The 27804-nt window shown below is 42.8% G+C and overlaps 1 protein-coding gene across 1 annotated transcript in view; it reads right to left on the minus strand.

Annotated features, from left to right (window-relative positions):
- Positions 1–27804, minus strand: part of LOC146799893 (cytosolic phospholipase A2 gamma-like) — a 335231-nt gene that overhangs the window by 137864 nt on the left and 169563 nt on the right. Inside the window, exon 7 of the mRNA XM_085623690.1 lies at positions 15290–15412. Coding sequence (XP_085479816.1) covers positions 15290–15412 — 123 coding nt within the window. The remainder of the gene's footprint in view (positions 1–15289; positions 15413–27804) is intronic.

A 27804-nucleotide genomic window follows, 5' to 3' on the forward strand; every position in this document is an offset into this window, starting at 1 on the left:
TTGGAGAGCTCAGCAGATTATGAATCAATGTATGGTTATCAACATTATGGTCCCAATAAACCACAAAAGAAGCGTTTCATATATGCTGGCATTTACACTGCTTACAATGGAATCTGGAAAATATCACAACAAGAGGCCGCAGAGAGTATACGGGAAATAGACCGTATTAACATAGAGAAATCTCCAGCAGTGGTGGACAATGGGTTAACAACATTGAACTCCAGGATATATTCCATAGGCAACATTGTATCTTCTTTGATAGACATACTGGAACAATATTAGGCATATTACAACACGGGCAATCTCAATTACATTCTATTACGTTGTTAAGCTGGATGCTACAATCTTTTCGTGCAGGCTATGTGCCTTGGTGTTTTATAAACATTACATATCTGTTTTCTGAATGCAATCTAACAGATCAACAGATAGAAATAGCACAGAAGGGAGATAAATATACAATGCTGAGTATCGAAAAACTGGATAGATTACCATTCACAGTGGCAGAATCACCGCACACAGAATGGCTAATCCATGGCCACATAACTCTACCAGTCACTACTCACTACATTTCAGTTTCAATATTGCCTTGAACAAAAGCAGGAAGGCAAATATGAAAACATGGGTGAGGAATACATTAAGGGGTCTTGGGAATTACCATACAGATTTCGATGCCGGAGTGAGGATCGAGAAGTGTTTCTAAGCTGTACAAACTACAAGAACGCTTGTCAGGATATACTGCTGCACGGGACTTGAAATGGCGCTGTAGTAAAATTGTCCTGTCATCAGAGGGGTTCCCCAAATGCAGTGATTACTCTAGCATTCAGGCTACTTTCAAATGGGAGTTACTTGATGCTGAATGATCAAGGCTGGTGCGGAATGCTTCCGGGCATCGCCTATCTGGTAACCGTGAGCTCCAGGGTTACTTGTTGTAGACAAGTATTGTTTCCACCGACACATACAGTACGGGAGGCGGCGTTATGGCCTTCACTGAATGTTTCTTTAATATGGTTTGATACTCTAAGCAGATTGAAAGCCATGCTTCTACAGAAGTCTGTGCCCTTAACCTCGGTTCGAGAGACTTTTGATCTCCAGATCGCAAGGTCTTCGGCAGAGATACAGGTGCTTATACATATAAACTGCCCTTTCCATTTCGTAGAAATGCTGAATATTATCTTTAACATGTCTGATACGACTGGCATTGTCCACCTATTTAAGACCATAGGTTCTGGACTTCTAAGCACCTTTCAGATGGTACTTGGAGTTATACCAAACTTCATTCATTGAGTGTTCGGAAGCATCTTTGGAGGACTTCGCAGATCCTGTTTCTAATAGCAGGTATCCTGATTGTATTCTATCTGCTACGCAATGGAAGTCCCTGTCACCAAGGAGATGGAAAAAGCGCCTCTGGAGCGGAAATACCATGACAGAAAGGTACAACATCTAAGCACGCCTAGCCTAAGAGAACTAAGTGCATCTTGGTTCCTGCCATTTTGACCAGTCTGAATGGACTGCATCTTAACTGTCCTCTGATGCCTGTTTTGCGGAGAAGAATGCGTGTTAGACCTTTGTTTGACACTCCCATCATGTGCTCAACCGGATGTAAATGCTTTACTGGACCCGATAATGGCCCATGTACTGCAGTGTCCTCAGCGCATTCCAATGTTGTTGGCGGCATTCCTTGAGCCACCACAGGGTGTAACTACGCCTGTTGGTATGAACATCGGCTCCTCCACTGGCATCCAGGCTTTGAGCGGTGCACAGGCTGCCCCAGCACCGGCTGCGGTCAGCGCGGAAGATCATCTGTGTTCAATTGACGTATTATGCGAGATGTTACAGGGGCCGTCTACTGCGGAAGCAAGCAACAAAAATGTTGCTTCTACCAGACAGGACATATAAACATTTAACTCATTTTTGCCTCATCGTGTGCTGGAAAAAAATTCACCCTTTTTAAACAAGCTCAATTTCGAACTTAGAAATAAAATTGACATTCCTTTCATTTATTGGGCATAAATGGCTTTCTAATGCTAGTGGTTCGGACTATAACTATGGACACTTTTTAGAGCAATAGTTTGAAAACATTTTTTTTAAAAACATTTTTAAAGCTTTTTAGAAGTTTACAGAAGTTTTAAACATTTTAAGCAAAACAAATGTTTTATGAACTTTGAGTGTACCTATATCTAGTTAGGCAAGTAGTACGTTATAGGTTACATTATGTCGTCCAGTCGGAAGAGGAGTGGGTGTTATATTCCATATAGGTAACCTATATAGGCGCAGGTGACACTGAAACCTTTCACCTATATTCGTCCCTACATTACATACAGAACGGTTCTTAGGCACTGACCTTTTACCTAGATACAACACTGCATTCAGAACGCGGGTTTTTCCCTAGTTGAAATTTCATACATTATGCATGAGGCTTCTTGGGAGCACAGCAGGATTAACAGCAGGACTGACATCTCCTGTATATTATCTATGTTAAAGTTCAGGCTAGACGTCATCCTTTAGGCCGACATAGTAACACAGCAAGGTAGGACCCCTGGGTAGACCTGTGGGTATAAATACATCATGTCTTGCATAGAGAGACAGAGTAGACCGTTACTTTCCGGCTGAGACACTGACCAGAGACGCTGAGGTTCCTGCATGCAGATGCTCCAGATAGCAGTGGTCTAACATCCCTCACGGGGTGTCCAACTCGAGACGAGGACGGGGTCACACATTCTCTAAATCTCAGGTAATGGGGCGGACTAGATCGTAGAGGGATTCTTGGCATAACACCTACACAGATGCTAGGTACATTTAGGTACATCTAGTTAGGGAGGCATAGTAGGAGTATGCACTTTTATCAGGTGTTTTATGTACTTGTATATATTCATGATTAACGCAAAATGGTAGAACTGTACCATCCCTTTACTTTCGTAGTACTGCTAATCGTATATAAACTGTTGCAGCTCATATATTCTACACTAGAATAACAACTGTTCAATAAATACTTATTGAAAAGCCCAGACTGTTTATTCTGTGTGTCACTGAGACAAACAAAGTGAGCACGAGTGACTGAGTGAAAAGTAGTATATTGTTTCCACGATCCTGAGGGATCAGAGTTGTCATGATCTGAGGTTGCCAGAAACTATTCTCTTCCCGATAAGAGGAGATTATAGTGGCACTGTGAGCTAGCTAATGCAAACAGACTAACATATCCGGTGGGGGTGCTTGGAATCAGTCTGTCACCAAACCCACTGTTTATGTTATCTGAAACGCGCAGATCCTGTATAGGTAATATAGGAACTGCACGACTACTCTGCTCCCATTAGGAAACAACGGCTCTGGACACAGAGAGCTGCCACGCAGGATTATCGCACAAGCCAGCACAGTGGGCTGACTTCAGAGAGGTGGTGCAGCGCTACACCCATGCTGGTTGTAAAAGTGCTCACCACACACATGGGAAAGGTAACAGAGAAGGAGCCTAAAACAGGTCTCCCTGGAGAACACTTGGGCACAAGAGGTGCAGTAGAAATGTAAGCTGGCACGCCAGGGTCTCAGTTAACAAAGCAGCAGTTCTCCTTGCTGCCCAGCAGGCCACAGGTCAGCACAACTAAGCAGAAAAGCAATCCAGGGAGTCCTTTGTGCTACTCAGCAGATAGCAGGCAACAAGAAACAACAGAAGAGCCGTCCAAATGAGTGTTTATGCAGCACAGCAATCCCTCCGACATAGATTCAGTCCTGGTTCCAAAAATGCTCTGAAAACATGGGATCAAAGTCCCTGTACTTATATTCAAAATGTCTTGGATCCAGATTTCCAGTAGGAGACAAATCAGCACTTTGTGTGAGGGCAGGACCCAGCCTATAAAAATCTAAGTGTGCCCGCCTAAATCTCGCCCAGTCCAGTAAGACTATCAGTATACAGATGGATGCAGATGCCTCTTTTCCCACACCCATTCTTTCCTGAGTTGCGGCTGTCTAGAAAATATGCACAGAATATAGCTGTCAATGAGGCCCAGACATTGATTGGAGTCAGGCTGCAAAGTACAGAGAGTTATAAGCACAGATAGATGTCTACTTTCCAAAAGTGGCATTTCTAAAATAGTAATAAAAAATCCACCAACACCTGTTAGCATGATTTTTCACTACCATGCTAAACATACCAAACATGGCAGCGCTACTCCTTTTAGAGCTGGAATTACCACTTAAACATATATAAGGGTATTCCCTATGCTAGCCTATGAGAGGGGTAGGCCTCACAGTAGTGAGAAACAAAATAGGGTGTTTATCACTACCTGCACATACCACACACTAAAGTCACATGGCCAACCTTTTATTTACACAGCACCCTGCCCATTGGGCTGCCTAGGCCTACCTTATGGGTGACCCCTTTTTTTATACTGTTTTTTCCCCCGTAGTGACATTGATTATCGTTTCCTGCAACACTACAAATTGAAGTAGTGAGGGAGATGAAAGAAAGATAAAACACTAAGACTATTACATCATTTTTGGTGGGTATACATCCCTTTTCCTTAGCAATTGATCCCTTCTGGCTCCCCTCATTTCGTTTTAAATTGAAATCGGGAAAACAAGTGTTGCTCTAACCCAATTAGGTACTTCGCTCACGTGCCCGAGATTGACTTTTAACTTCTGGTAAAATCATGCCTCAGAATAGGCCTTTTGGCCTGCCACTTATTGCCTGATATTGGAATTATATATTTTTGATCAATTAGTCTCGCGAGGTTTTTTGTATGACATATTGAGAGGAGTGTTCATATAAATATAACACACTTACCTGTCATTGCAACCAGCCAATATGTCATGTCTATGATGTTGGAAACAATGAATAGTTATTCTTTGAAATATTGATCACTTTGTGTATTTCATGTTGGTTTGTAATTGTCTATTGATGTTGTATGTAATCACATTGATAATTGAGTCCAATTGTATTTAGTCATGTTTATAGTGTTTTCCCATTGTGGTGTCATAATTGTTTGTGCCTAGTCCTTATGTGTGTTATTTATATTGTATATTCTTTTTGTATAAATTCGTTGCAGCCCTGAAGAAGTCCAGAGGTGGACGAAACGCGTCAGCTGGTTTGGCTGTTTTGGTTGTTTTAACATTTACATGATAAACTGAACAATAAAGAAGAACATTTTGAAAAGATAAAACACCAAGGATATGGACTTACTTAAATTACATTGTACAAGTTGAGTGGTGCATTTGGTGCTGTTTTTTCATTTATGCTCCAGTAACTGGAACAGCATTGTGCTGGCGGGTGCTAACCGAGATTGCCCCCTTGTGGTGAATGGAATATATCACCAATAGATATGTTGGGATATTGTTAAATCCAGTGCTGCCCTAGAGGGATACCGCTAGCTTTGTGTGCTTTTCTTGTTGCCTACCTTATGGGTGACCTATATATAGTAAAAGGGGGAGCTAAGACTTGGCAAATAACATTAAATGCCATGCTAATGTGGCAGGAAACTTTGCACGCAGGCAGTGCAGTGGCACACCTGAGACAGGTTTGAAAGGCTACTTCTGTATGTGGCCCAATGTCCGCTGCAGGCCCACTAGTAGCATTCAATTTACAGTCTCTGGGTATATGTGATACCACTTTGCAAGGGACTTCAATTAAATATGCCAAGCAGGTGTAAACCAGTTATACCATGTTTAAAGGAGAGAGCATATGCTCTTTGGCACTGATTAGCAGCGGTAAAATGCCCAGGGTCTTACAGCCAACAAAAAGAGCGTCAGAATAATAGGAGGAAGAAGGCAAAAAGTTTGCGGATAACCCTGCAAAAAGGTCCAGGTCCAACAATATACCATATTTAGGGGAGTGAGCACAAGCACCTTAGCACTGGTCAGCAAAGCCAGCAAAAACGAAATCCAGCAAAACATGGAGGTAAGCAGGAATAAAGTTTGGGAAAAGATCACCCCAAGGCTGACAGGTCTAACAGTGGCCTTTGTCCTAAAGTGCCCAGATGACCATTAGCAACCGGACCTGAACTGGACCCTGTCTGACACCCTAAGAGTCTCCAAGTGCCTTTTCTGAGTTTTAGGGTTTTTTCTGTAATTGTTTAGGTACCACAAACAAGTTTGCACACTTTTCCTTCAGAACTTCATTTGGTCCCACTGAAAAAGTACCTGAGAGGCAGTTTCACGGAATCATACTGGATTTCAGTTTCATCCTGCTAAGAAATCCTAGCACCTCAAAAAACTTGACTAAATCTCATTGTCTGATCTCTCAGCTTGAAATGTGCAAAGAACCTGAGCGCCAGCGGACCTCACCTACTTCACATATCTGGCTTAAAGATTCACAGCGACAGCAACAGTTTGATCAGTGACCTGTGCAGGGAGAATTTTTCTTCTTAAAATGTCACCACGTTCCATTCTGATTTGGGACTTTTTTTTTACTTTTTGACTTCCACACTTTTACAGGGAGCCCTCCACTTGGTGTATCGCTGATGGCAGTTTTTCCACTTACATAATTATTATCTCTGGTTCACCTGATTGGATTGTTTTTGTATTGGTGTCCCATTGCTTATTACATTTATCTCAATTTTTATACATTTAATTGGGGGTTTTAATGTGTTGTGTCTTTAACTATTTCGCTGTTTTGTCACTTCTAAATCCTTTACACATTTTCTTTAAATTAAGCCTGTCTGCTCTGTTCAATACCTATTAGGGGTTGAGGTCAGAATTTAGTTATTGGAAATCTTTGGCTGGTCCTAACAGGTTAGTAACTTTATTACTCGTGATCCATCCCAATCGTACATGTAGTTTTCAAAGGGACAAGCACTGCAGGACAAGAACATATTATGCACACCCTGAATCTTTGGCCCAGCGGTGAAGCACCTATGTTGAATCAGCTTGGAAAGTACGCCCCGGTCCCCGAAAGTTCTCAGAGCAGAAGGTCAGTAAAGAATTTTCAAGTTCTATGTTTCAGGAAAATTCTGGAGGTGGGTACTTTTTTACTAGCCACTTGGGATTCCTCTCCATTATATTTTGATTTTTTTAAGAAATATGATTAGCTGGAGAAGGCCTGCAAAAATATTTCTGCTCATGAGTTGATACTAACTTGCCTTTTTGAGCTTTGTGGAAAAAAAATGTCCACACTATGGAAGTGTTATAAACAAAGGGTAGACCCAAAGCAGTCACTGGGACCTGGGTATCGAACAGTACAATAATGGGCGGTCACAGTGAAGTACATATACTCATGAAGAACAATTAAAACAAAATCACACTGGTGCTTGGGAAAGAAATTGGTTCAATGTTATTTAATCACATTGAATAATGATAAATACTGATCAATCAGTATGTAGTTACAAATACTTTGCACAAGTCCCCCACAACAGTGGGAGAAAGGAAAGGGGAGGAAAAGTGCATCAAGTGAGGGTCATAAGGGTGAAAGAAAAAGCTGGTGACATCGTCATCATTACAAAATTAATTACAATAAACAGTGGCATGTGTAAGCCACAAGGAGTAAAAACTGTTTAACATTGCCATAACAATGAATCACAGTTACAAATCACTGTTAGTAATTGTTGGCATAGAACAACAACACAGTCGACGTTTCGATCCCAAATTGGGAGTAGAAAAAAGGGGCACCTGGAAAGAATGAAAGACGATGCTAAGTTAGGCATACCAATATAGACATCAAGAATCTTGGAACAACTGCTGGTAACGTTTAATATTGTGTCACTGTACACGAGTATACCACAAGGCTGTATGTTTGAAGTGATGAGAAAAGCACTGGACCAGAGGCCTGCACCAACGGTGGTACCCACTGAATTCATATTCAATCTTCTCAAGATTGCTATGAAGAAGAACTTCTTCTATATCCAGGGCAGCTACTACCTACAAGTCAAAGGTGTAGCAATGGGCGCGGCCTTTGTGCCGGATTTGGCGATTATCTTCATGGATAACTTCGCAAAAACATTCATCTTTGACACCAACAACCCATTTAATCATCAAATCACAGTATGGAGGAGATACATAGACGATATCCTGATGATCTGGACCGGTGACTCCACTGAACTCACCCTGTTCTATGAATGGCTGAATCAAAGGAGCGACGACATACAGTTTACTGTACACTATAACTCAGATGAAATCGGCTTTCTTGACATAACCATCAAAAGTGAGAATAATACTCTGTTCACTACCCTGTACCGTAAACCGGCAGAGCGGAAATCCTTACTGAGGTATACACGTCATCACCAACGAAGCCTAAGGGACAACCTCCCTTTCGGGCAGTTCTTGCTCATCCGTCGCAACTGCTCCCGTAAGGATGACTTCATGATGGAATCAGAAGAATTGTTCACACGCCTAATACAAAGAGGCTATCCTAAACAACTGGTAAAAGGGCATGCAAAAGAGCCTGGTTCTGTCCTAGAGAAGCTCTATTGACACCGAGTGACCGTGAACGCGATTCCACACAAAGGTTAATCTGCGTTACCACTTTCTCTACCCAAAGTAACGCCATCAAAAAAGTGGTCAACAGATACTGGAACTTGATAGCTGACGATGTCCAACAACCACATGTACAGATGCATTCCTTTAAGAAAGCTAAGAACGTGAAGGATCATGTCGTTAGTTCACTCCTCGATCTGCCAGAGGAGCCTTCCCTACAATCGTTGTGGAACTTACCTCCCACAGTGGGTCACTACAAGTGCGGTCACTGCAAGGTGTGTACAACGGTAATACAGACTAAACAATTTGTCTTCAAGCAACACACAATTGATCTCACGTCCTTCATCCAAAGTCATTTATGGGATCATCTGTCCCTGTGACAAAATCTATGTGGGGCAGACACAACAGAAGGTGAAAGCACGCATACTACAGCACCAAAGTAGGATTAGATGCGAGGTACAGGGTGCCCCTCCAGTCGAACACTTCAAAAACACCTATCATGGTCCTGAGGATTTCAAGTGGCTTATCTTTGAAATGGCAGAACTAGGCCCGAGAGGAGGCAGTATTGAAACAATTCTCAATGTCCGTGAATGTAAATGGATGTATAGATTAGATTCTATACATGGGGGACTTAATGAACTTGATACCAGCCAAGCACAATTGGCATGTCTAGCAGCAGACTCTTAATGAGCCTGCCAGCTCAATGTTGGAATCTTGATGTCTTGATGTCTATATTGGTATGCTTAACTTTTTGATATTTAGCCTCTGCTGCCAATTTTTTCATTTCTTAGTTTGATGTGAATTGACCAATGTGAATTGACCAACCTGCAGCCTCACCCCAAAACTATTTGCATAATAATGTTTTGGCCTCTGCTATATATGCATTTGCAATGTTCCAACTGATCAGCCTGCTATTTCTCATCAACAAAATTATTGTATGTGTCTCTATTGAGTAATAATGTTTTGTTTAAATTATTTGAATTAGCACGCTTTTCTTTCGGTTCCACACGGGTCTTTCATAAATATTAATTCAATAATCAACAACTCCCAATGATGTCAAACTAGTATGTTTAACACCCCTTACGGTGTTTTTCCTCAGCCAACTAGCTATTTATATACTCTAGACTGGCTGTCTCCGACGGGATTCTTTACGCCATGACTTCGAAACGTTTGGGTTCTGTCCGCTTTACGCGGCATTAAACGTGCATGTCACTTTGATGTTCTACACGCCGTATAACCGGTACCGGGCAGTCCCGGCGCTCCTTCCACGGAGACGGACTATCGAGTGAGATCGGAGATAAGAAGCGCTCTCCCAGCGCTTTAGTTTCACGCTCTTCACAGTTTACTTTTAAGAAGCATTCACCCTTTCCATACCGGGCCCTTACCCGTTTTACGTGATGCCATCCACGATACCTTTTATGCACCTTTTTTTACAGCAATCAGTTGTAGAGATTTTAAGCACAGACACGCATTTAGTCATATGGGTTCCCTTCTATAGTCCATTTAGAGAAGGGCACGGCACGCACACATTTAGCGCAACAGCCATTAGTTCAGTACATACGGTTTCCTTTCAAGCTACCACCCCTGACCATTTACTGCACTAAGAGCAATGTCTCGGTTGCTTTTTACCACAGCACTCACTTTGTTAGAGGTTGCCACGGCACTCCCGCATCGCGCCTTATAAACCTTTTTATTTTACCGTATTTGTGCTCCTTGATTTTTCCTTTTCTGTTTAGAAACTCATAACGCAGCAAGTGAACCTCCTGGTCCATGCGCATCAGTTGACACTATTGTTTTGAGGAACTACAAACTTAGAAGGTGTGAAATCTTCGATGTTTTCACTTCTTCCTTTACCCTAAATAGGGAGGACTATTTCTGGTGTTACCTCATTCACTTTACAGGTGACAACCCTCAGCTCTCCACCAAGGCGAGCCTGCTGGCCCCTTTGATTCTTTCCACACACAGAGTCAGGGGTGTTTCATGGTAATTCTTATTTCAACTTCTTTGTCCCATTTTGGCATCATACAATGCCACTTAACCTCAGACTTAGCATTGTCTTTCATTCTTCCCAGGTGACACTTTTCTCTAGTCCTGAGGAAGACCCTGCTGTAAGGAAGCCTACTCCCAATTTGGGGTCGAAACGTCAACTGTGTTATTGTTCTATGCCAACAATTACCAACAGTGATTTGTAACTGTCATTCTTTGCTATGACAATGTTAAACAGTTTTTACTCCTTGTGGCTTACACATGCCACTGTTTATTGTAATTCATTTCGTAATGATGACGATGTCACCATCTTTTTCTTTCACCCTTATGACCCTCACTTGATGCACTTTTCCTCCCCTTTCCTTTCTCCCACTGTTGTGGGGCACTTGTGCAAAGTATTTGTAACTACATACTGATTGATCAGTATTTATCATTGTTCAATGTGATTAAATAACATTGAACCAATTTCTTTCCCAAGCACCAGTGTGATTTTGTTTTAATTGTTCTTCATGAGTACATGTACTTCACTGGGACCGCCCATTATTGTACACACCTATGGAAGGCCACCCTCAGAGCTGACCGACCACAAGAGAATTCTCAGTGGTACTCAGAGGGATGAAAAACTCAAGACCTCTGTGAAAGAAAAAAACACCGAAAACAGAGCCGGACTCAAGAGTCAAGTCAATATTGCAAGCTGCCATTTTAGGAGTATGATTCAGCTGATATTTTGTGTGTGACTGGCAAATCAAATATGATTTGTGAATTTCACACAGTGGGGAAAAATGAAGCCCAGGCAGATGTAATAATAATGAGTGTTTGACCACAGAGTACATGTGGTAAGTGCCATGTGGTCGGGACCAGGGGCTGGCTGCTGTACATTTCCATGGTGAGTTATCAGTGTGCAGCAGGGGTTGACTGCCTAAGTGGGGTTGAATTCAGGGAGAGGCCGCAGGTCAGTGCCTGCTCCTAACCACCACTGTTCATTGCCTAAGGCAATGTACTGGGGAAGTTGGCTGTCTGCAGTAGGTTTTGCACAGGGTCCGGCCACAAGATGAACCCTGAGACCAAAACACACTGAAAATGGCTGAAAGCTCTGATAGTTTTATTCTCAAGGTGGTTTGAGCATAGGTCCTGATCACAATACTCATTCTGAGCCCCAACCCAGTTTTGCACAGACAAAAACCATGTGCAACGGGAATTTGCAAATAATTAAAATATGTAATAAAACACTGAAATTCACTAAAAAAAAAAGAGATAAAAACTAAGGTATAATATTGACTCAAACAGGTAGATATACTGAAATTTGCCAGTTAAAGATACCAACGTATAAAACATGCTATAAACGGCAATTTGGCAATATCTCAGAGATACAAAGAAAGCTTAAAATAGTAATTTGACATTACCATAGAAATACAAAGACAGCTATCAAGAAATCAACATGGTGTGTGGCACAAATTATGGCCTGTGTTTTGTGCATTGGTGACCATAGCTGTCTAAGTTGTTTTATACATTTGAGCTAGAGCCATAAATCAGATTAAACTATGTTTTTCAGCAAATGTATAAAAGGATCAATAGATAGTAGATAGATAGATAGATAGATAGATAGATAGATAGATAGATAGATAGATATGCTATAAAGTAAATCCCTGAATTGTGGTAAAACAGACTCAACTATCTATTAGGAACACAATAATAAAAGCATTTTTGGTGTGTTTAATTTTGTGCTACAAATTCGACTTTTATTCTTCATGGCGACAGTTTTCGTATTTATTTCATATAAAAGTGCAAGACACAAAGTTTTAAAGTATTTTGTGAGATGGGTGACTGTGTGACCACATATTACTAGGAATAAACTACCCTTTAGTGTTCATAGAAAGGATAGTGAAAATCAGCGGGAAGCTGCTTGGCTACTAATTATTATTATTAATATTATTATATACAGACTTGTACAGCACATGGCTACCCAGAAAGGGTTTCCCAGCACTAAGCTACAGTAAAGTATCTGGTACTCCCAAGCAGGTCTCTTCCAACAACAGGCTTTTAATTTCTTGAGTAAGACCGAGAGAGAGCGACGTGCTCTCAAAGCAGAGAGGAAGGAATTCCACCTCTTCGGGCCTAAGAAGAAAAATCCTCGACCTCGTTGACGGGTTTTGCTAATTCTGGGAATTGCAGAAGAGCAAGATAGCTTGAGCGCAGAGACTATAGATGGTAGAAACCGAGCTCTTAGATATATGGGCAGAATTGGAAAGACATTTGTGCACACAGCATAAAGATTTACATTGAACACGAAATTCAATTGGCAACTAACAGAGTTGATGAGGAGACGGGCAGCAGAGGAAAACGTAAAGGGAAACCTTTGAGGGGTGAAGTAGGAGTCTTGCAGCAGCGTTGTGCACAGTTGCTTGAGCAGGCCCTTCGTGACACCTAGGTAAAGAATGTTTATGCCATCCAACCTGGAAATAACCTAGATATCGGTTCTTTGTGCAGAAACAGGACGAAAACCCGGAATTTATTTTCCTGAGCCATTTTAAAATACCAAAGCAGGAGGATGCCACCTTGGTGATTAAATGACTCATACACAGCCTGTCATCAAGCCATACCCCTACATTGTTGACCTCTGATACTGTTATATTCCCAGGTTAGGCCCATGTAGTGAAGCAGCAGTCTTACATTGTCCTCACAAATACAATTTTCAGCTGTGACCTTTTGCACATATTTGCATGCATGACAATGTGGGATAACTTTCCTCGAAACTAAACTTGTTCACATATCTAGTTTTGCACAACATTATCACAAAGCCCTGAACATCATGTACAAGGTCTTGTTTCGCACTATGTACAAATGTCATCTCTATCTTCATCCACAGGGCGAGAGGGTTATCCACATATCCATAATATCCCTAATCTATAGGCACATCACAAGGCTGCTTTCTATTATAAATGATGAGCATCCCAATAGTTTACCAGAGGAGGCACTTCCGCGGACACCGAGGTCCTTGCATGCTGAGAATTCGCCATGCAGCGGTCTGACATCTCATGATGGGTGTCCAGTTTGTGACTAAGACGGGGTCCTTCATTCTATCCCATCAGGCAACGGGGTTGGATCGTCCCTTGGGGTGATTCTTGGCTCTATACCTACACACACACTAGGTACACTTAGAGTAGGGTTCGAATCGTAGGAGTATGCTCGATTACTGCCTTGTTTTATATGCCTGCATATAGAGATTGTTTTAGCACCATCATAGAACTATATCTACTGTTTACGCTTTTGGTGCTTGTAATCACGTTTTTCTGCTTCTGTCTATTAATCATTGCAGCACACACCTTTTGTGCAAGAATAACCTTGATTCAATACATTTATTGAAAACATCCCACTGTGTATTCTCTGTATATTTCTCTGGGAATAAGTGAGCACGAGTGACTGAGCGAAAGGTTCTGTACTGTTTCTAGAATCCCAGAGGGTTAAGGGTTGTCATTTTCAGTGGTTGCCAGGAACCCTTCTCTCCCTGGTAAGGTTAGGGGGAATTCAGGTGGCACTGTGAGCTACCTGGTCCGTAGCTCAACATATCCTGCGGGTGTGTCCGGAATCAGTCTTGACACCAAGCCCTTAGTTTATGTTGTCCAATCAATGTACAGATCCTACAGATTAGAAGGAATTACACGACAGTACTGGAGTGGGAACAGTACCCATAGCCTCAGGCCACAGATGATGCCCCCAAAGATGGTGAGTTTACCGAGCAGCAGAACCTCAGTCTTATCCCCCTCCAGCTTGAGGGAATTCGCATTTATCCAAGGAAGAAACTTGTGTAAGGCAGCTGTTCAGGCCTCGGCACTACGATTCTCTGGAGATGACAGGGAGACAACAATCTGAGTGTTGTCGGCGTATGAGGAGAGTAGGACCGCAGTTTTTTACAATATCTGCAAGTGGCCTTACTTAAAGATTAAAAAGGGTTGGACTAAGTGTGGGTACTCGAGCACCATCAGATAGAAGAGGGGGTGTCTGTGAGCGGTGCTGATAAGTGTGAACCTGGAAACCACAATCTTTCAGGAAAGAGTCCAGCCAACACAGGGCCATATCCTGCACACCCTTAACCTCTAGTCTTTGAAGTAGAGTTTTGTGATTCACTGTGTCAAAAGCTGAGCTGAGGTCTAAAGGAATCCGAACAGTGGTGCCACCATTGTCTAATTGATGCCTTAGATATTCTGTCAAGGTGAGGCGAGACAACTCCGTGCTATGGCCTGCTCTAAAGCCCGATTACAAGGGTTGGAGTGTACATTAAGCCTCGTATACACCATGAGCTGTTAATTAACGTGCTTTTACAGAACTTCGGCCAGAGTAGGCAGAAGAGAAATTAGACTATAGGCAGACCACAAAGAAGGATCAAGATTTGTTTTTTTTTTGAGTGGGGGGGAAGGGGTCCTTAAATACTTTTTTTGCTTTGATAAAGTTTTTTAATTAAGGTGTTTTTCCTTAAATTAAGGAACGAGGCCGAAGGCTGAGTTCCTTTATAAGGTCATGGAAGTTTGAGATATTTTATTATTTGTAATACATGCTCTCAAGATCACCTTTCCCATAAACAAATATCACCATCCAGCAACCTCCATTTCATGCATTTCATGGCACACTATCCCAAATATGGTAAATGATAAATTAACACAATATGTCTAGTCTGAATGTGCCGAGTCTATAAACTTTGACCCTCTTCAGATGAACGCATTGCATATGACACTCTTATTTTGTTTTGTCATTCTCTATATCTCCTTTGATCTATAGCACATTACTCCTATGGTTTGAAAGTCCTTTGATGGGATAAATATATAAAAATATTCTATTAAAACATATAAAATGCATATTTCTCAGTGTTCATAATTATCAGTAAATATGTACATGTTCTGATCAAATTCTTTACCTTCCAGTAGTTCTTCTAGTCTCAGTAGCTCTTTCTGGCCGGCCTCACTCATCAGCTCTTCGACAGAGAGGGTGGTTATGAATTCAGCTGCCTTGCAACACTCACATTGGCACTTCTCCTCAACTGTAAAGGATAATTTTATTATTCAGAATGTAAATTACAAAATCCACCATTGATACCTTTGCCAAGCCATAAGATAAGGTAGAATATTTCAGTTAATGGTGGGTAACCATTTTTGACATTCTGCCATTTACATTTTGTGTAATTTATTTTAGGCATGGGATGAAACAGTTTTAGTTCACTGACAAACTTTCAAAAATAATATAAATCTAGAAAAGCATAAACTGGCTTCAGGTCTGCCTTTGCTGAAGTGTCACTCAAAGTCAGAATCAGCCCACAATTATCATACAGAAAGTGAGCAATGGGCCAGCCCCCTTCAGTCACTGCTTTGTATGAAATGTCACCTCATTGGCCAACCCACAGCTCCGCCATTCAGTGATCGGAGAGTCAAGTGTCAGGAAGAACATCCTTCTGCTGCATGACTTGCTTCTATTGTGAGTGTGCCTTGGGAAGGGGAGGAACTGAGAAGAAATGGAGCCCATCTCAAACCACCACCATGCTGCACTTATAGCATGGGTCCAAGAAGCTGAAGTGTAGGCGAACTGACAATCACACAGACTGCACAAGAGATGAACAGCGTTCTCATGAGGTGGACAGCATCTGTCGCGCTCTCCACCACAGGGCACCATCTGGCTGTAATTGAATCAATGCATGTCATTACCAGGGTTGCCTTCCCAGCCTCAGCCTATACAGTTAGCCACAGCCAATGGGCGCTGTTCTACAGAGAGCGCCTATTTCAGAGGCTTGGACCGCGCAGTCGAAAAGAGGGCAACGTATAATCTGCCCTATCCTTTAGATAATAATGGCCAGCCTCAACCTCTCACAGGCTGCAATGGGGGCAGAGCCTACTCCATGCATCCACATCTATTGTCTGTGTAGGGGCAGAAGCAGGGCTGGCTCTAGAGCAGTGAGACCGGTGCCGCCGCACCGGGTGCTGAATTCCGGGGTGCCCTATTTGTAAGTTTATTTTTATTTTAAAAGCACCTGCTGCCATGTTCCTTGCCTCTATCAATTTCCAGGCAACAATAAAAATGTTAAGATAACTCCGGTGATTAATGTTCTTCCTGGAGAGAGATAGGAGTTTTTTGTTTAGTTGAGGTTTTGACTGATCGTAAAATATAGCACAGAGAATTAATATACCTGCTGCAATGAACGTGTACCATACAGATCACAAAGTGTATATAATGTAAATAGGTAGGTGGGTTTCTGCTTTTCTAAGAGACATCCTTTTGTTACTTGCAGTTTATAAGTTACAATTCTTATATAGAACAATGATTTATTAACTGTCATCAAAGAACTGAACGCACATTGCAAAGTATAGATTAGAAGATAGACTCAAGGTGCAAAACGAGTTCATTTGGGTAGAAATCGATTCTTATTATTAAAGAGAACGCCCAACTCTGGTGTTCCGTTTTCAATTCTGAGTTTGTGCTTCTCAGACCAAGCACTCTTAAACTATCCTGCCTACCAGTATGGATGACATGTGACTCCTACACCTCCTAGTCCTCTGTCTTATGTAACATGTTTTATACACTGATTTACGCGGTTGATTGTCTCTGTGTAATGTGAATGTGATGTAAAGAGCTCTGACACCATACACTGGTATGAGTCGAGCTAGTTAAATGCATCTGAGAGAGAGTGGTTATGGAGGCTCGAGGGGCACTCTTAAAGGGTGGTAGTCAGGAATCTGTGGCGAAGGTGGTCATTTGGGGGGGGGGGGGGTCACTAAACGCCCCCAGCGCTGAAGCCGGCCCTAGACTCTGCCTTGGTATGATTTGCCATATGTGGTTATAGGAGATCTGACTTGTTTTTGTCCCAAATTAGTCTATGTTTCCAGCAGTCGAGTATGTGGATAGTTTTGTAATTATGAAATATTTGATGACTGGATTTGTGGTTAGTTTTTATGACGCAAAATATACTTGCACACATTCATATTGAATTTCAGTTACTTTATTAAAAAAGAGCATTCGCCAAAACGCTGTGCATAATTATATAAGGTATCCAAAAATAATGCCACTGTGCTTATCTAATTGTCCAAAGTCAGTTCAGCATCCAGCATCAGAACCAATATTTTCACAGAATGAACTGGTTCAGGGCATGCCTATTGATTTATCCAAATCTAGGATACTATGAAGATATGACATTCACCCGTTTTAGTTATCGCAAGTAACTATAACTCATACCCTAACGGAATTATAACTCTCGCTCCTGCCATGCACAGTGTTGTCATCATGCGTCTGGATACCCTATCGTGTGAGTAGCCGTGCTTTATAAATCCTGATTGATTGAATGATTGAATGATGTCATTTCAAATGTTGCAGTGATGTTATCATTGAGGGGGTAGAACATAGCCAGGTACCCTTACACTGCACCCCTTATACTTCGTTTTTAATTTTTTTAGGACATGGGGATATGCCACCATGTCCTGAAATGCTGGGCGCACAATTTCTCTTCATGTTGCGGCCAGCCAATCAGAAGTGAGCTCTCACTGCGCTTGCGGGAGCCTCAGCTCCCATGGGAGTGAACCAGTCAACAGGAAAATCAGAAGTCTTTGATGTGGACTCTTGTGAGCCCCTTGCAAACCAAAACACTCAAATATACAAATATTTTGGATTCTTAATTTCTCAAAAACATATGAAAGGATTTACACCCACCAAGAGGCCACTAAGGAGTTCTAGAAATGCAGTTTGAAACTGCACCTGAAATGAAAAACAGGAAGGAACCATCAAGGTTACATAAATGCTTCCTACAAGGACAAGACAATGAATTGTGTGGGAAGAAAATAAGTGTTTTTAGGATCAATCACTTTAAATATAATTGCAACAGGCATTGTGGTTTAATGCACTACTGCATGCAAACACAACCGTGCACAAACGCTCAGACTATAAGCTCCTTGTATCAGTGTAAACTGCATCATTTAGTTTCTCCTTTAGAGTTTATAACCCTACCAGGCAGAATAAAAAACAGCAGAGACATAGAATAGACTAGACAAAAAGAGGTATATCACATTTGGGCAGGCCCTCATTTTCATGTATTATCTTATTAAAGACAGCACTATTACAAATCTAGAAGTTACTGTGAAGGATGTTAATTTGAGAGAAGAGTGGAATATTTAATTCTTGTATATCGACAAAATTCATACCATGGCAAACAAATCTGTGAAACCTTGGCTTTTCCTAGCCTGACCCTCTGTGTAATCCTTTCTGTCAAGACAAACAGCAGGGCCAGCAAGGGTACTCCATATGTTTTGATGTTCCATCAGCAAAGTATGTGTCTGCAGAGATTGGTAAACGGAGTCCCTTATTAGAGGGGGACTAATGAGGAGCCTATAGATTTTAATTTGCATAATTCGATGTTAATGTCATGCTGTAGGAAGCCGGCTCTGTATGTACTATACCAAAGTAAGGTATAGCGTGCACAGGGTCCGGTGGATCCCCAGAGCCTTTACAGAGGCTAGAGTAGATAATACTAAATGCTCTCTTTTGTGGTAGTGTGGTTGAGAATTAGCCTTATCAGTGGGTTGTGTAAAGCATTTGTTGTACAGACTCAGGCAAGAAATGATTACACACACTCAGTGACTAAATCCGAGACCAATTGTTTATAAAAAATATTACTTTGTTTATTACTTAGAACCAAAGATCCTTTGTTGAAGTAGGACACGTCTTGTAAAATCACAGTTTTGAAGTATAAAAAGTGGACACAGTGCATTTCTCAAACAGTTCAAAGTTGACATATGGAGGAAAGACAAAGTTGTACTTTCACAGGTAAGTACACAACTTACAATTCCATTCTTCGGGCTTTAGGACCAACACTGGACAAGGGTCAGATAAACATAGAGACTGCACAACTAGCGGCACTGGTGAGGCAGGGAGCAGAGGTCAAATTTAGTGACTGGGGCCCAGTGTTAGTCAAAGGAGACTGGGGGCACGCAAAAACGTGCTGGTTGCAGGTACGCAAAATCAGAGTTGGGTGGCAATCTCGGCGGTGGTTGGGGCGGGGGGGGGGTAAGGACCAGCAATGGGAAGGTCCCAAAGCAGCATCAGACACACACCCTCGGCGGCACAGAGGTAGACGGGTGTAGAGTACCAACACAGCACCGGGCTCCCAATGCAAAGCAATGGAGGCTAGAGATTTCAAACTAAGACTGCAGGCTTGGACCAGGATGCTGGATGAAGGGAACCAGTGGCTCTCAAGGTAAGTTGTGATGTTGGTCAGTAGTTCGGGCATCTCCACTAGTTGGAGGCCTGCCCTGGCTAGCATAACAAAGGGAGGGAAGCTTTTGAAGCTTACCGTCCTTAAATGCTGTTCCTGCAAGGTAGGTGTGAAGCGCCTCCACCCAGAGCAGGCTTTGTTTCTAACCCATGAGGCCACAAGGCTCCCACAAAGGGGGTCAGAAACATGTCTGGAAGTGGCAGACTGGTGCAGACCAGTCAGTTACACACAAGCGGTTGGGTAGGTTTTACAAGTAACTTCTGTGGTGCCCTCTGAGTGTATTTATTAATGAATCCAACACTGGCATCAGTGTGGGCTCATTAATCTGAGATGTTTGGTACCAAACGTCTTGGAATTTGGTGAAGCCATCATGGAGCTGTGGAACTCGTATTGACAAGCTCCCAGCCAATGTGCTCGATATGGCTTCACCATGCACTTATAATGTCTAAGAATAGAGTTAGACACTATAGGGGCAACCCCTGCTCATGCAGTTATGCCCTCACCAGAGGCATAGTGCACCCTGCCTTAGGGCTTTGAGGCCTGCTGTGGGAGTGTCTTACCTATGCCTCTGGCAGTGCTGGCAGGCCTGGCACACACAGTGTGCCAGGTTGACTCTTCGGTTTTAGTTGCATCAAAAAACACAGGCTGCAGTGGCAGTTTGCATGGTTTTAGTGAGAGGTGTACTTGGGTGGCACAATACATACTGCAGCCCTTAGAGACCCTCTCTGGTCACAATACCCTTGGTACCTACCATTAGTACCTTTTACGATGGGCTTATATGTGAATCACAGGTGTGCCAATTGTGAAAACAGAGGTACAGTTTTGGGAAATAACACAGGCACTGGGAACCTGATTAGAAGGGACCTAGTGCACATTCAGACAAAGTTGCGCTCAGAGTCAGGCAAAAAGGGGGGGGTGAAACCATGTCAAAGGGAGTGCTTTCCTAAACATGCCATTGATGTCAATGGAGTCATTCAAATGGAATAGCATGATGCTGTGTTAGTGTATTGTCACAATGAGGGGAGATGCCAGATGATCACTCAGTGATCTATATTGATTAAGATAATAGAGAATTTTGATGTTTCTTCTTAGTATTTCCAAGGCTTTTGCTGCAAGGACTAGGCTTTGGTACAACTAAGCTCTGGTATGATGCCAAGTAAGTAGTTGGCTTCTTGAGTAAGGGCTTGTTAAGGCTAAATGAGATGAACCTGTCTGTTAGAAATGGGGTTTCTGATTTGGCTAGGGTATGTGCGTAAGCCAGGCAGAACTTACCACTCTAGTCAGGGTAAGGGAGTTACACACCCAAGATAACCCCTGATCACACCCTTGGTAGCTTGGCAGAGCAGAAGCAATGTGTAAAGCATTTGCGCAACACACACACACACCAGTGACACACTAGGCACACCACAAAAGAGACTCCACACAAGGTTATATAAAAAATGGCACTTTGTATTATAGGTAAAACACACTAGACCACAATCACATAAATTACCTTCAGTGTGCCAACTAGGCACTGGTCAAAAGCATAAAAGTGAAATCATTACAGTAAGGACTGATAGGCCGCAGGTGCGAATCACTAGCAGTTTGCCAACTAGCCGATTGTTACAACACCACATAGATAAAACATCATGGGTAGTGCAATAAAGAAAACCCACATATATTGCACCTGTCATGAAACATCCCCACTGGACATAATATGTAGATATTACATTATGTCTGTTGCTCCTCTGCAAGGCATACAAATGACATCCAGCCATATATCAGGCACAAAATTGTTGCCGTTCAGATTTGAGTCCCAGCACCTAAAATGCCCACTTTAAATCCGGCTGCCTTCATGAGGCCAGTTGCAGATCGAGGGTCTGCCCCGCAATGGCCACAAGAGCAAAGAAATGCCTCCCAAGGTAGGAGTTAGGACGGGGGAGCAGACACACCCTGCCCTCACTCTAGGTCCCCCGCACACTAAATAATCACCAAGCAGCTGCCTGTGACCACGCGACGTAGCTGCCATGCCGTGAAGCTCAGTCCCACTCCACCAGCGGCGGGCGCTGAGCTGGTAAGGTCACCATGCAGTAGTTCCTCTTCACTTTCCGGTCACCATTGATGTCCCCGGCAGCCGCCAACATATTCTTCCCGTCCACTAAGTCACAGTACCCAGACCGCAGGGTTCTTCTCTGGGCAGTGGCCTTCTGCATCCTCTGCGACAGCTAGCCTATCCCTCATGACATCGGTGTTGCCCCCGCAATGTAGAGGAACTCCCGGCCGGGATTCCTCACTGCCTCTGTACCATGATCGTTTGTAGCCACGGGTCAAGATGCAGATGCCTGGCTGTAGATAAAATGAGGGAACATGACAAGCCGCCAGGGAGAGGAAAAGCGCACCTTCCTCCTCAGCTCTCTGCTTATGTCCCTTAAGAAACTACAAGGAAAGTGCACCGCTGCATGTGCTGTAGGACAAACCAAAGCTCTCTTCACGTGCTTTCACTTGAGAAATGAAGGGGCAGAACACAGCGCTCATCACGTGCTGTTTGGCCAATTTAGGAAAGTGCAGTCCTTCTTCTGCTCCAGGCAGGAGCAACCACTGCTGGCCATCCTACCCCACACAAGTCAGGAGCAGCGCTCCTCACACAGCTACTCCAGCTCTCTTCCCAGGCAATTATATGAGATCTGCAAGAATCTTTGCTTTGAAGTCTTTGATTTCCCTGAGACTTCCAAAAGGAGGCAAGCACACACAAGCCCATGGAGATTTCTTCCCAATCAGGATACCACAGCAGGGCAAAAAGTGTCAGTCATTTTCCTCTACCACAGACAAAAGCAACAACTACAGGCCAACCCACCCCTCACTCAAAAAAGGAGCGCTCCTCACACAGTCCTACTGCTCTTCTTCTTGGCAGGGCCCTCTTGTTTCTTGAAGTAATCCAAAGTCCTGGGGTTTAAGGTCTCATACACATACCCCATTTTCTCATTGTTCTCTTTGTGGCAGAGTCTCTGAGCTCAGTCCAAACCAGTACGGTCCTCCTTAGTCCAGCATGACCCCCGGGGTGAAGACAGCATTGTTCAAAGGAAACTTAGCCTATTCGGTTGCTAGCGAAACTCCTACCACCACTGTAAATGCAGACCAGGTCTATCTAGCCCAGCGATGAGTCACCCAGGCAATGCAGGGCACACCTCAACCCCCTCTGTGACTGTCTAGAGGGAATGGACATCCTCAACTGCTTTTACTACAAATACAGACGCTGAATACACAAACAGTCAGAGGCACACAGAATGTTAAAGCAAGAAAATGTCCCCTTTCTAAAAGTGGCATTTTCAAACACACAATTTAAAAACCACCTTTACCAAAAGGTGTGTTTATAAATTCTGAGTTCAGAGAGCCTAAACTCCAATTTTCTATCTTGTCCCAATTGAAAGCTACACATTCAAAATGTTACTGTGATCTCCAATGATAGCCTATAGGACAGACCGTCTTTCAACAGTGAAAGACGATAAGCACAGTAGTGCACTGTCAGGACATGTAAAACACATCCAACCTTTCACATACACTGCACCATGCCCATGGAGGTACCTTGGGCCTATCTGAGCGGTGCCTTACATGTAAGAAAAGGGAAGGGTAGAGCCTTGCAAGTGGATGCACTTGCCAGGTCAACATGGCAATTTACAACTGCCCGTGAAGACACTGCAGTGGCAGGTCTGAGATACATTTGCAGGGTATTCCTGTGGGTGGCACAACCAGTGCTGCAAGCCCAATAGTAGCATTTGATTTACAGGTCCTAGCACACTCAGTACACTTTACTGGGGTTATACCAGTAAATCCAACATGCCAATCATGGATAACCAATCATAATCACAATTTACACAGAGAGCATATGTACTTTAGCACAGATCAGCAGTGGTAAAGTGCCCAGGATCGTATAGCCAACGAAGACAGGATCAGAAAAATAGGAGGGAAAATGCAAAAAGTTTGGAGACAAACCTGCAAAAAGGGCCAGGCCTAACACTGTCGTTGTCAGATGTACTGAAAAGTTTGGTGATGAAGTAGACAATGTTTTAGAAGATAATTTTGTGTCGTCGTTATTTTCAGATATCCTACCTTCAATAATAGGGATGGAAAAGGCTATAGATCCTTTAACATTCTTAGTGACAAATGATTTAGTAACACATTTGGGAATGTCCTTATGTTTTTTTGTAAAACAAATTAACAATGGCCCTGATGCACATTGAGTTTTATCGCTGTGTATGGGGCAATATGCGATTTTCCTACCCCGGACCGTATTTATTTCTATAAACAGAACTGGCCGAATTCTACTAAGAGCCAGTGGTGTTGTGGTAGATGGACTTTTCAATCAAGAGTCTCTATTGCCAGAAGCCTGAGACCCCCTCAACTCTATATGGATGGAGAATCACAAGTTTGATTGAATAGTACACACAACCTTTTATCTAGGATGCACTGTTCAACAAAACTTTAAAAGAGCCCTATAGACCTTCATGCACACCACTTATTGATAAATACACATTAAAAGAGGTTCCAATCAGCAACACAGTTACTAGTTTGGCTCTTTTAATCGCACTACTCAATAAAGCAAAAACATTTGTCAAAATTATCTTACATGAATTTGAAGACTACAGAGATGCCATTCTTCATAATGTTCATCTATTCCTGGTTTAGGAGTATAAATCAGGCTATAACATGAATATTTTTTATGGTATGTACAAATATTGTTCATACATATGGCCTGACATAAATATTGTGCCATAAATGTTTTTTTAAAACATATTTTCCCATTGGAAGTTCATGTTCAATTATTAACTCTAGTGGGGCGATGTTTTGGTAAACTATAATTTGGAAACAACATTTTGTCAGGTGATAATTTGTCCACACTGTTGTTGTACCCTGCCATTTTTAGGTCTCGCTGAGCCATTGCATGCGCTGCTCTGCGAGAAAGTTTGTAAACGGGCTTTTAAAAGTGCTACCAGAGGCTTTTCCTGGCCTCAAGCTTGGTTGCATGTGTGCGTGCACGCGCGCAGCCGCCATGTGGGTTTCTGTCAAGGCCCATTAAGCCTTGCGTGCCTCTCTCCGCGCTTCAATCCCCTCCCCTCCCCCACCACAGATCGCGTCACTCTGCTTACATGGTTGCGCGGGCGCATTACTTTTACGGCCGTGCGGCCTATGCTTATTTTTATTTTATTCTTGCTCGCGTGAGGCTTTCCTCTCGCTCTCCCTGTGTTTTTTTTATTTTATTCCTGCTCGTGCGCGCACACAACTCTCGGTCGCGGCCGCACTCCCGGTCACGGCCGCACTTCCTGCAGCCGCCTCGGTGCTGCTCCGTGGCTCAGCATCCGTCTGCGGCCCTAAATATATATTATTAAGAGAGTTTGCTTTGGTACCAATGCAGTGTCCGCAACATCGCCAGAGGAATGACCAGTATGATACTGCAGAGGTGAGAAGTGGGTAACAGCATGGCGCCCGTGCCCCATGTGCAATAACACACAACGAAACCTCATAACATGCACTTGCACCATGAAAAGAGAATTACTTTGCTAAAGCTGAAGTATTTTGTTGTCTGATTTTCAGAAATGTGGCAATTCCCAGTTCTTGTGCACGCACGTGCAGAAAACTGGTGGGCGAAATAGTATTTCCGCTGGCCGCCGTAGTCCATCATGCCTTTAAAAACAGGGCAGTGCTACATTTTCTGGTGCCTGTTGCATGGTCCGCATTTCGATTATCAAATCCAGCCTTTCTATCTCACGTCATTTTTGACAAAACTACAATCTTAATTGGCCCTCCTGCTGCAGGTCTCTCCAGAGAGACCCAGGATTTTGAGCATGAAGGCTCCCTCGTATCTACCAGCAGGAGTAAGGGGGAATGGCTGTGAGAGGCCGAGCCACGGAGGAGCTTTGCTACCGAAGCACCGAAGCCAACCCCTCCTGCGTCGTGCGCTATATATGTAAAACAAACTTCAAGCGAACTGGTATCACAAGCCTACCTCCAAGGCTAATAAATGCCACATGTTCTGTTTCGGTCATTGATGCTGAGAAGGGCCAGCTGTTCCCAATCATAGAAGCACTGCCTCCCAAGTCTTATGTATGTTTTCCCTGAAGGGGAATGTGAGTTTGGGGCCCGCTGGTAACCAATAGGAACTTCGGACTTGATAGGAGCTTCAGCCTGCAGAGTCAATCCGGTTTACCATTATCCTTGCCTAATCTAGCTAGGCACACCAACCCTCTTACATGGTGTTTTACTTGAATCTTTGCTTGGTAACTTCTAGTGCATCCATGTATGTGTCCCTTGCATGTTTGAGTCGTTTACCATTTGTGTTTCCACTACTTGATCTGAGAGACTGTTTCATGCATTCTCTACCCATAATGTAAAAATATATTATCTAATGTTATCCCTAGTAAGCTCTCTTCTTCCACGTCAGGTCTCATTTCACAATCGCTAGTTTTAGTTTATTGTATTTTTTTGTTTGCTCCGGAAATGTGCATATTCCTTTTAGGAGTTTGAATGTCCTTCATACCTTCGCATCTTTCCGCTGGATTTATGTATACACTATCAGGCACATGCATCAAAGCAAAAACCGGTCGCAAACGGGCAGATTCTCAGAATCTGCCCCTTTGCGACCGGTATTTTTGCATTTGGGATGCATCATCCCAAATGCAAAAATCGCAATTTAAGTAATCTCTAAATTGCGATTACTTAAATTGCGATTGCATTTAAGGAATCTCAAATTGAGATTCCTTAAATGCAATGCATTAAAGTAAAAATATTAGCAATTTCGCTAATAGGGGGAGCAAATTACCATGAAGTTGAACTTCATGGTAATTTGCAAAAACGTTGAAAAATGCACTAAAGTGCATTTTCAAAGTTCCATTTTACACACACACATGCCCTTGGGGCATGTGTGTGTGCAAGATGTACTCATATGCAGATTTCAGGGGTGCAACAGCGTTTCCTTTTGACACCCTGGCACCCTTGAAATTGCATGAGCAATTTGCGATTCTCTAATTGAGAATCGCAAATTGAGAAAGTCTTCCCATTCATTCCTATGGGCCTCTAGGCCCATAGGAATAAATGGGGAGGTATTCCTTAATTGCGACTCGCAATTTGCGAGTTGCAATTAAGGAATGTTTAGAAATCGCTATTTTGTAAGCGATTTCTACATGCATAGCCTTTTGCTATTCCTTATTAGCGAATCCTTATTTTTCGCTAATAAGGAATCGCAAATGGCATTGTTGATGCATGTGCCAGTTAGTGACTCCTTTCCTTAAGGGGACTGCATTTTTAATTGTTTATCATTCTTCTTGACGGTCTCTGGGCTGCTCCATTCTATCTTTATCCTTCTTTATTCTATCAATATTCTCCTGAAGATGTCACCCTCCATAACCCAAATGTCACACTATTCTCGAATTCAAGCCTCAGAGGTGAAATGTGCAGTGGTATCTCCCAGTCCCCTTTTTGGGTGTTCCTGCTTTTCCATTTAACCACTAGTTAATCCTTTGTTCCCCCAAGATATTGTCACATTTTCTTTCCAGATTGAAGTTATCGTGTTTAATCAGTGCTGAATTTTTAATCTGTCTGATCACTTTAGATACCTCTCCTTCCATCTGTGGCTACTCCTCACAATGGGTTTGACGTAAATGCACGGTGCACCACTATTCACTTGGCTGCTTCAGACTTAGGTTGCTACCTCCAAGTATAATATTTTAGCTTATCTAAATATCCTATACCTTTGGCATTTAGCCCTGAAGTAGCAATCCATTTACAGATTTTGCATTGTCTGCAACGAAGCAAGCTTCCATCTCTGCTCCTCCACAATGTGCTTTTGTAAGGTCATTGAGCACACATACAAGTGCGATCGTGTGGCCCCACTTATCTTTCTTTCTCAAGGACAATGTTGAAGGGCCTCATATAGTTTCACCCTGAAGCTGATGAGGTAAGATATTCCGGCCAACTCATTTCTCTTTACTTTCACCTCAGTGACTAGGTGGTGGGCCACACCTTTTTAAAACACAAGAATGGGGTCCTGGACCGTCCTGCTTGCCTCTGGAGCAGTACAATGTGTTCACCTCCACGGAAGGGAAATGATGTTCTCTAGTAGAAAGTAAGATCCCTTAATTAACTTCCTATGTGGGCATCATGCTCTTCATTTTCCGCTACAGTCACAAAATATGGTTATGCACCGTGTACCT

The sequence above is a fragment of the Triturus cristatus genome, chromosome 8 (assembly GCF_964204655.1).
Source record: "Triturus cristatus chromosome 8, aTriCri1.1, whole genome shotgun sequence".
NCBI lineage: Eukaryota > Metazoa > Chordata > Amphibia > Caudata > Salamandridae > Triturus > Triturus cristatus.